Source organism: Hippoglossus hippoglossus, chromosome 16, assembly GCF_009819705.1.
Source record: "Hippoglossus hippoglossus isolate fHipHip1 chromosome 16, fHipHip1.pri, whole genome shotgun sequence".
NCBI lineage: Eukaryota > Metazoa > Chordata > Actinopteri > Pleuronectiformes > Pleuronectidae > Hippoglossus > Hippoglossus hippoglossus.
In genome coordinates this window covers 10,251,933-10,262,494 of record NC_047166.1, presented here as the reverse complement: position 1 = coordinate 10,262,494, position 10,562 = coordinate 10,251,933, and the positions used below count along the sequence as shown (strand labels likewise).

At 45.0% G+C, this 10,562-nt stretch overlaps 2 protein-coding genes across 8 annotated transcripts in view; both read left to right on the top strand.

Annotated features, from left to right (window-relative positions):
- On the top strand, positions 1 to 3,265 carry kcnj14 (potassium inwardly rectifying channel subfamily J member 14). The gene is made up of 3 exons (XM_034612028.1): positions 1 to 1,059; positions 2,131 to 2,448; positions 2,714 to 3,265. Exons 1-3 carry the CDS (start codon positions 1 to 3, stop codon positions 2,939 to 2,941), a joined length of 1,605 nt encoding a protein of 534 aa, XP_034467919.1. The 3' UTR covers positions 2,942 to 3,265.
- Positions 3,266 to 6,534: 3,269 nt separating this feature from the next.
- Positions 6,535 to 10,562, top strand: part of myh14 (myosin, heavy chain 14, non-muscle) — a 37,741-nt gene continuing 33,713 nt past the window's right edge. For 6 of the 7 annotated variants that reach the window (XR_004616431.1, XM_034610289.1, XM_034610287.1 and 3 more), the window contains exons 1-2: positions 6,535 to 6,687; positions 9,908 to 10,085. Coding sequence is in view for 6 of the 7 variants with exons in the window: in XM_034610289.1 (XP_034466180.1) it covers positions 9,921 to 10,085 (165 nt within the window). In the remaining variant the exon portion in view is untranslated. Of the gene's footprint in view, positions 6,688 to 9,907; positions 10,086 to 10,562 lie in introns of those variants that run through there. The other variant, XM_034610288.1, reaches the window with a different exon arrangement.

The following is a 10,562-nucleotide window of genomic DNA, read 5'->3' as shown; positions in this document are numbered from 1 at the left end:
ATGATGGGAGCGGCACGAGTAAAACGTCGCTTCAGTGCTGTGGTGGATGGGCCAGTGGAGGAGGAGGAGGTCATGAGGCTGGCACAGAGTGCTGCAGATACAGCTAGGGCAGGGGGGAGCCCCACAGGGTCAGGGACCCCAACCAGCTCCCCGACCCATGCACTCAACGGCAAAGCTCTACCTCTTCAGAGCAACACCAACAATGCACGGAGGCAGAGTGCCATTAGAGAGTCAGTTGGGGGAGAGGCAGGAGGAGAAGATGGGGTGAGAGCAGGAGGAAAGTGCCCAGGTCTAAGGAGTGGAAGAAGCGGTGGTGGAGGAGGAAGAGGGGAAGGCCGTTCATGCTCAGACAAGGATTCACTCTCTTCCCCCTCCACTATCAGCCGCCGGCGTGCCAGGCGCTCAAACCGTCGGCCTCGACAGCGCTTTGTGGGCAAGGACGGACGCTGCAACGTCACCTTCGTCAACATGAGCGAGAGGGGCCAGCGGTACCTCAGTGACCTCTTCACCACGTGTGTGGACATCCGCTGGCGCTGGATGCTTGTCATCTTCACCCTCTCCTTCCTTCTCTCCTGGCTACTCTTTGGATTTGCTTTCTGGCTCATTGCCTCCATGCATGGGGACTTCTCCATTCGGCTAACCCCCAACTCAGGTTCCTCTCTGGGATCAGGAGAGGCCGGTCCTGGAGGAGAGTCTGATAGAGAGTCAGTTGTTGAGGAAACTTGCTTTCTCCAGGTGAACAGCTTCATGGCAGCCTTTTTATTATCCTTGGAGACCCAGACATCCATCGGTTACGGATTCAGAAGCGTGACCGAAGAATGTCCCCTGGCGGTGGTGGCGGTCGTTTTGCAGTGCATTGTGGGCTGCATTATTGACGCCTTCATCATCGGGGCAGTCATGGCAAAGATTGCCAAGCCCAAGAAGCGCAACGAAACACTGGTGTTCTCTGAAACAGCTGTGGTGGCACTAAGGGATGGGAAACTCTGCATGATGTGGAGGGTTGGAAACCTACGCAAGAGCCACCTGGTAGAGGCCCACGTCAGAGCACAACTACTGAAGGTAAGGGGAGTGAAGATGAATAATGAGCATGACCATGATGAAAAAAAGACAGATGTCAAAGTATGGTGATGATAAAAGACCCAAGACTTTTCTTTTTCGGGAAAACGTCATGATCTGGTAAAACAACGAGGGAAAAGTTCTTAAAAAAAGCACCAAAAATAGAAGTTGCTACTGTGAGAGAGTGGTAGAGCAAAAAAGGTTGCAGTAGAGAGAGAGTGCTGAGACCATCTGGCCTGTATACTGTGGACCACAGTTAATGAGAGCTTGTTTTATTTCCCCTCAGGGGTCAGGAAGATTTACCATGGATTAACTTGCCCACGATTCTTTAACTGGGAACTATTGTCCTTTGTCATCTCATTTTCTCTTGTGTACTGTATCTATGTGGGTCAGGTGATTGTACTGTATGTTTACTTATGGTTACCCTACTGTTTCTTTCTTTTTTGGGAAAGATTTTGTTGTCATCATTTCTGCGTGTGTGTATGCTGCCATAGTTGTCTGCAGGGTTAAAATCTGTGTAACACTGAGGCTACAGCACAATTTGATATCCATTCATAGAATGACCATATCAAAGTTCAGACAGGGCAGATGGGATTAAGGATCAAAGAAATACAATTCTAAATGCTGGAACTAGATATTGTGAAATAGTAAGGGTTGGGTGAGTGATAAGCCTATGCATTGGTGGTATGACGAAAGTCCACCGAATATTATAACCCAAGACTAATCTGTTAGGTCAGAGTCAGAACTTTAATTTCCAACGCTTTTTTTCCAGATGATCGGAGGAAATGGTGTTATGTGTATTTAAAATATTCATATACAAGATAGCTTTCAAGGTTCCTATACCATTGTGTTCTACTTTATAGCCAGAAATGCAGCTCAAATCATTTCTATCGTCCATTGCATTTGATCATATCCTGCCTTTATCTTTTGTTTTTTTTCATATTGGAAATCGTTTCTAGTATCCATTTCATATTTTACCACATGTGAAAATCAATTTTGCAACATCTAATGTGGAAAGTTTTATATATCCTCATAGTGACTTTGTTTTCCTTTCTATACCCAACCTGTTCCCAGCCAAGGGTTACGCCAGAGGGAGAGTTTCTGCCACTGGACAATGTAGACATCAACGTGGGTTTTGACACAGGCACTGACCGCATCTTCTTGGTCTCGCCTGTCACGATTGTCCATGAGATCAATGACGAGTCTCCCTTCTTCGAGATGGACCGAAAAACACTGGAGACTGACTCTGATTTGGAGGTAGTGGTCATACTCGAGGGTATGGTGGAGGCAACAGCCATGACCACACAGTGCCGAAGCTCCTATCTGGCTTCCGAAATCCGCTGGGGACACCGCTTTGAGCCAGTGCTCTTTGAGAGGAAAGACTGCTACCAGGTCAGAAAAGAATACAGATCCCTCCCTTAAATCAGCAATCTATCTAGCCATCTGTTAGCATTGTCATTGTGATCATGTGAGCATGGTAATGTTAGCATTTAGCTCAAAGCGTCACTTTTGGTAGCTGTCATGTGACATGTTGTCCATCCTTATACAGTCTCTGATCCAAGCTGCCTCACAAAGCCACTAGTTTAGATCTAGACTCCCAATCTTGTTAAACCAAATTAAACATGTACTGAACATTTTTTGTGTTGTTTTTTTTCAGGTGGATTATTCTTTCTTCCATCGGACATATGACATCCCTAACACACCTTCATGTAGCGCTAAAGAGCTGGCAGAGGAAAAATACATCCAAAGCTCAAACTCCTCATTCTGCTATGAGAATGAAGTGGCTCTGCAACTTGCCTCCCCTGATGAGCCTGACCGAGACCCTGAGTGTCCCCCTCCACCCCCCCGAAGGCCATCCCTGGCAGAACATCTCCACTACAACTGAACTTGATAGACAGCCTAGATGGCCTCAAGGGAAAGACAAAGGGAGTTGACCCAGGAGTCAAGAGGACGTTAAGGCAAAAAGAGAGAGGCTTAGACAGGAAGGAATGAGCAAACCAAGAGAGAAAGGTGATTCAGTGATTAGACTGGAAAGAAAGTCTAGAATAGGGGCAGATTAAAAGATCCATTAGAAGTTTGCCAGATTTAGATGAGTATTATCATACAGATTAGATGTTTCAAAGAAACAAAGGAAATGGACAGATAGAGAGAGCGAGTGTCAGGTTCGGGGTCAGTCCATTGGGGAGGTGAGTTACTACACTGACCTAGTTGTCTGATTGGCCCTGGCAATCTTTCATAATCATCAAAACTTGTCTGCTAAGTCTCACATCTGGCCCTTCACTACCACAGCACACTCATCTGGCTGTAATGCCGGACTGTCAGGGTATGCAACAGCACCACATGGTGGCTGTAACCCGCAGAAACACCTCAAAGTTTTTGTGATCCTGGAGAAAATTCGGACCTATTTCAGATGGCTTCTGTGTGCATGGTAGTGTACTAACTACTCAGGAATGTATTCCACGATGATGCTGACTTATCACTTTAGTGTTTTATCTTCTTAAGGTAAGTATGAATGGTGCACATTTTAGGATACTTGACCTCGGTGGGTGTTGAGAATTCAGGTGGTGGCTAATCTACTTGTAGAGCCAAAGCGAGCAACAGTAACATGGAGAAACAGCTGAAAACTAGCAGCGGCTTTGAGCAGTTTCCTCCCCATGTACTGTATGTTGTTTGTTTTTTTTGGCTGCCAGGTTCATTGATTGTAACGTTTGCATCATTTAATCTTTATTTATTCTGCCATTTTTATTGGTGTTGGCCGTGTTGGCCATGATGTTGGCTGTGTCCAGACCAGTAAATCACTTTCTTTCTTGCACTACTAACTACAGTATATATTCATGTTCTCTGTTGCTCAAATCAACCACACTGTGTTGTTGTGCTCTGTTACTTTTGGTTCTCTTAATTCTTGACTGCTCTCTGACGCTATAATCTTTTAAGTTTCTTGGCACTTGGAGGACCTTTTGATGTTTCGGGCTGAATCCAAGGCAAAAGGAATTGACTCTCATTGACTAAGAACACGCTGGAGGCCTGCATGCCCCTCCAGCGTCACTAGAACAAGTTAAACTGGGTGCATGAGGTGTTATGATGAAGGGTAGGAAGGATGGCTGTAATTCTACATCTCAGAGTTAAATAGCTGTCCACCATCTATACAAACCAATGAGGACTGAAATGTAAACTATAGATGACATTCAGAGTAAAGTGTTCTGTATTTTTATGCCCATAAAATCCTGTGACAACTTCTTAATTCTAATGGGTTAATGTTGGTTTCTCTCTCACAAAATGTGAGAACAGTGTCGTGGGTGGTGCCTTTATAACAAACCACAGATTTTACATCTGGCCCTTCATCTGCAGTAATTAAGCTTCAACCACATTGTAAGCATGAGGTTATTTTTATGGTATTCATTATAATGTGTTTTTATGCAAGAGTGTTTTTTCACCTTAATATTTGCAGTATATTGTTCTCTGTTGACAAAACGTCTCTGCAAATAATTACTGTGAATCTTCTCAGTGACTAAGTAGTATATTACCATGAGCTGATAACAGATAGATGCTTTTATCTATATAAGCTATAGAAGGTAGACTGTTATAGTTGCCCTTTGTACGTATATAACAAAGCACCTGGGATCTTCTTCCTGTAATAAGTTACAGTACATTATGCTACCTGAGTATATGACGTGTTGGTAAAAGAAGGAAGGCGTGTCAGGAATGCACCGAGATACTAAGTATTGACCAACAATCCGCCCGTCTAAAGCACAACATGGGAAGCTGTTCTTTGTACTTTGCCATTAAGTAATCTACGGAGACTAATATAACTGGTAAAAATAAAGCAGCACAGGTTGGCCTCAATGCATCAGTAGCAGTGTTCGATTGGAGTTACTGAAAAGATGTTCTGTGGAGAGCTGAGGGGGTTGAGGCATAGACGACATATTATCCGTTATAATTAACGTCACTGCTGCTCGGTGTTTGTGTCTTTGCTTCCACTTCTCCTTCATGGCCACTATGTTCTATTATTAGGCTGCACGTTGGGTCATGACGTTCACCCTGTCTCCAGTGAAATGTAACTCGAGCTTAAAGCACTGTCATTATCAAGTACTTTTAAATGCCTCCAAAAGAAATGAACAGTTGGGTTTATTTTTGTAATTTCACTACTCATATTAATAAACATAATACATTTTAAAGTTGTGAGTATTTATAATATACATGCAAAAAAGATATGGCTATTCGACAGATATTTTAAATATGAGATGAAAACAATAAAAGCTGTAGCCACCTTTCCTTGGCTAATTTTTTTTTTATGGGACACCTCTCTGCTCCAATGTAGAAATGTCATTTCAGAGCTGCCACAAGCACGGCGCACTTCCAAGTGAAACTAAACTGTTGAAGAGCAAATAAAACGGGGACTGGATGCAAATTGTGGTTGATTCTTTATTTGTTCTCCGCGATGCAAAACGAATGAATAAAACGTGTTGCTGGTGCAAGTATCTGTAAAATGAAGTGAACTAGTTTATATCTAGTGAAGCGACTTTCTACTGCGGAGATAATGTAGCTCAGCATTTTAGTGGTAAATGGTCATTTATACTTTCCTGAGCAAATTAACATGTAATTACACTATGCTACTCCTGTTTTTATTCTTGTCAGTCGCCTCGACTTTTCACATATAAAAGTGTAATATGTACCCTAAGATGTATGTAATGTGATTATGGCCAAAGTTATAGGTTTGACTGTAAGTGTGTAGTTTTATGTGACAAAAATGATCATTTTAGAAGTTAAGGTCCACTTACTGGCTATTTGATGAACATAGAGGATTCACTCTATTACAGCTGCTACATTTATATGTAACATATTATGTGTTATGTATATGTGAATTATGTTATATGGCCTGTGTTAGCATTTCATCATTGTAGCTGTGGCTCCTGGGATATCCAGTGAGCCCTGGTACCAGGGGAGCTCGGGTTCAGTGGGATTTTGTGGGTGATCTGAATCACGCGCCTGGAGTCAGATCAGTTCAAGTGAGCCTTCGGTTGTGTTCGGACGGAGACCCGAGTCAGTCCGATCTCAGATCAGTGTCTGCGGACACTCTCCGCCTCAGCGTGGTAAACAAAGGGCGCGCAAACTTCCTCACTCTAGCGCGAGACTGCCGCACAGCCACCTGCTGCAGCTCTCCTATTGGCTGATGGACGCGTCAGTGACACTTTGCCCCGCCTTTCCTTCTCTACCATTGGTTTTCTGTTGAGACTGTTACGGTCCCGTTGACGCCATTGGCCGCCGCAGCCGTTTTGTGCCCGTTTGTGGGCGGAAGCCTCTCGTCGCATTCACGAGGCGGGTCTACTGCTCGGTTGTAGATTTTGATTGGACGCTTTTCTCTCCAAGGCGGGACTAAGAGCCGTGTCTGCTCTCTGGTTGGCCCGCTGGCAGGAAGCCCAGCACCGGGACTGAAGCCGCCGCTGTGCCCCCACTGCTCTCAGTCTGTTTTATTCTCAGTGTGTGCGGCTTCGCTGTGAGAGCGCTGCGATGATTAGAGCCGCATATGCGGTATCACACACACCTACCAGGCAGGAATATACCCGAGAAACAGCCGCGTCCCGGTTCTCCCCGCACCGCAGCCTTACCCACGACTCCCAGCGGAACCTGAAGGTGAGACATTTAATTGCCTTTACCCCCTAATCCAAGTGGGGAATAGTCTGTGTGGTATCCCGAACGTGTCGTGTTTCAGTGGAGCTGGCTAACCTCGCTGGCTTCGGTCTGTATGCGCCTGGAAATGAGACCTTGGTGGGACCGGAGGCTTCCACAGGCTCGGTGTGTGTGAACGCCTTCGAGCAGCGGCTTACATCGACATGTACCGAGGTCCGGGCAAGGAAAAGGTCCAGTGGCCATAGTGGAAAAGATTTCGACGGTTATAATCATAATGTATTACGCCTAATGTGAGCTTCGTGTAATATTGCACTCTCATTATTATCATCATCATAGCATCTAGCTGGTGTTTCTGGTGGACATGTCTGGGTCTTGTGGCTGCCACATGCCGGCGGTTCACAGGCTGGAGCCCCCATGTGATTGTTCGTGTGTTGTGTTCAAGGTGTGGTTGGGTCTCGTCAGTTTTTGTGGCTGGAGCATCAGGATCGAAATGCAGGTGGTTTTCAAAGGGTCACGCCACAGCTGCACTGATCTGCTGCCGCTGGGATGATCACAGCCAGTGGCTTCATAATGTCACCTCTCCTCAGTGTGATGAAGCCCCGGTATCCTCATCATCTTCATCCTCATCCTCATCACCATCATACCGGTGCAATGGCACCTCACATCAGAGCTGAGGTGGAGAGAAAAAAAAGGCGTTTCCATCTCCCCCCTACCCATTTCACACATGCACAATCACACGCAGACACCTCACACATTCATTAATTAATATTTAATTACACCCACTCATTCGTACACACACACACACACACACACACACATACACTCATGCACGCCTGCAGCTCAGGACCCCCTGCAGTGGATGACCTCAGTTCAAACTCAGGATGTATTGTCTGAGGGCGCCTGCTCAGTGCTCAGTGTTCAGGGTGTTGCTATGGAGGAGAGCGGTCAGATTTTTGGCAACTCCAGCTGCTGCAGGAGGAGTGAGTTTGCTGCTGGTCAGTCCAGGCTGTACTGCGACAACCTGTGCGTTCTGTGTGTGTGTGTGTGTGTGTGTTGTGCTTCAGGGGAATCATCGGCACTCAGCAGCATCATACACTCCATCTCTATATGGTTGATGATCCTATACATCCCCCAGATCATTGATACAGATGATATAAAAGCCGTACTGAGATGTAAGGAGACAAAGGAAATCTACATCTGATATGCTAATAGGACACAGAGCTGGCCATGATACATGACTATGATAGGCTGGTAATAATCTATAATTTTCTCACTGTCATCAAATTCCATTCGATAAGAAAAGCATTGATCATACAAATATTGTCTATATGGTAGACCAAGGCTGATAAAGCTTGATTCTCTGTGACAAAGATCTTCACTGTTTTACAAACATCTGTCTGCCACTCAGTTGCTCTGGTCGTTTCTTCGTTACCATGAGCATAGTCGATTATTCTCATGTCCTATATCCACTTTACTGGTGAGGTAAATACTCACCAGAGCAGTAAATGAGTCTGCAGCAACAACATTCTCAAAAAAATGCACCACCTCCTACCCCTCCCACTTACTCATGTTTGAGAAGCATTTTTATTCTAAGAGCTACAGCTTTTTGAGGAAACTATTGGTCAAAACTAAATATCTGTGACCTGTTTTTCATTATTTATGTCTTCAAGAAAGGTGTGGCTCAGCACCACAGACAAGGTAGGGAATTGTGGGATTTCTGTTTCAGTCTATCCATTGGATTTGCGAGAAAATGATAGTGAAAATGTAAAATACTTTTAGGGATCACATATTTTCCATACTGAGTGGCTGGGTGGTGGCGGCTTCTTTTGTCAACATGTTGGCTCCACACCCACAGTCATGTTGCAGTAACAGGTATGGTAACGGCAGGGCTTGGGACCAGGCCCTGTCATGAGCAGACAAAGAGGAAAAAAACGTAGACTGAGGTGCATAGCAGGAATCAGGACTGATGACATACCTGCTGAGGCATGGAGACGCCTAACGCCTAACAAGCTCGCACCATACAAGGCAGCACAAAAGCCGACTGATCAAATTTGTCATCGGCTGGAACTTAAGCTTCTTCTATCCTGTGCAAATGAATAAATTAACATTCCTAAAATGTGTGGATGCTATTTTAATTTAGGGTTCCAGTGATGAATGTTTAAAAAGATATGTTCAGTAAAAATTTCAGATAAGGTTGCCACATGAAATTTAGGGGTTTAGAGCTCATGGATTCAGGAAAACCTTTCAAGAGCGAGTGTGTTAAACGCAGGAATCCATCCCATTTAACCCTGCATAACATTCAGTGTGGCATTATCTACCATCCTGACCCCATGTACGTATCAGACATTAGCCATCAGCACTGTTAATGCTCAATATGCTTCGTCTTAGACAGGGCAGCAGCTACTCCACATGAAACAAAGTCCCTACCGCCCTGGGTGGAAAGTTTTCTAGAGTTCTCCGTCTCTCCACTCAGTGAACTTTCTCACAGATTCGCTGCTGTGCACAATTTCTTAGTTGTCAGAGCAGATCTCCAAACACCCTGTTACAGTTATAGTATTACAGTCACCATGACTGGAGATTGCTTCATGTTTCAGAGTAGTGACTACTTCTATCCACAGCCACCTCCTCTCTCACATGATATCTGCCCCTGAGGCGAATCAGCATTTTAGCTCTGCTGGTTCACAGCAGAGGGTCCTACTGGAGTTTTGTCTCTGCTGAGGTCTGTAGTAAAGAATGCTTCATTTTCTTTCAGTTAACCATAGATTCAAGTCCAGTCTCATCCTTTCTCCTCACTGCTGTCCCACCCTTTTCCTCCTCCCTGGCCATCCCTCCCCCTCTCACTGTCATGTCAGTTTACTCAGTCGATTGATGTATCTCCCTGTTCCTCCAGCCCTCCATCTCTCCACCCCTGTCTCCGCCTCTCTTGCATCCCTGTCTTCTCCTTGATTTGATGTGTCTTTCAATTAGGCCATCCCTGGCCCGATCTCAGCTGGGTATGACCTGCATGCTACTTGCGTGCTAGTACTACTGCTCTTCCTATGTATGAGTGGGTGCCCTCGATGAGTGTGTGTAAGGCGTTAACACAGAGACACATCAGTGTCACTGTCTGACAGTCCTTTACATCATGACGCTCCAGTTTTCAGCCCTCAACAAGAGAGGAGAAACAGCTCAACACGGACTAACTTTGTCCCTCTTTTTTTGTCTCACTTCTTTTCTGATCTAGTGCCAGTAAAACCATGTCCAGGTCAACGGGGGGTGGCGTCAACGACGTCACCCGCTTTCTGACATCGGGGACGGCGCCGGGGTCTCCCACCTCCAACCCCTCATTCACTTCTTCCAGCCAGGCCGACTGGGCGGCCAAGAGGCTGGTGTGGGTGCCATCAGAGAAGCATGGGTTTGAAGTAAGCTGTCCACTCAGACGAGAAATGCATGACATTTTGGATTAACAAGCACCAACATCTAGTGGATGTTGAAATTCAGGGTTAAATGAGCTTGTTTTCACATTTCTTTTTCTCACTATCTGAATATTAACCCTCAGGTAAATTATTAGCCCTGAGTATGTGCCTTCCTCTGCAGGTGTGTCAAACAGGTGGGGCAAACCTGCACAGAGTGTGTGTGTGTGTGTTTATCTGTTAATGCTATAATATTTATGATTTTCTTTTTACCCCCATGACGATGTCCAATACTCTTTTTTTAATGCTTTCCATCTTCCTGTTAGATTCTTTAATATCATCTGTGATGCTCTCCAACACATTTAGTCTAATGACTGTTACAAGGCTATTGTCATAATATTTAGTTCCCCTTTGTCTCAGTATTTGCATAATGCACATTTCAAGTTGTCATTGGTGCACACTGTAGGATGTGACATATGAATTTGA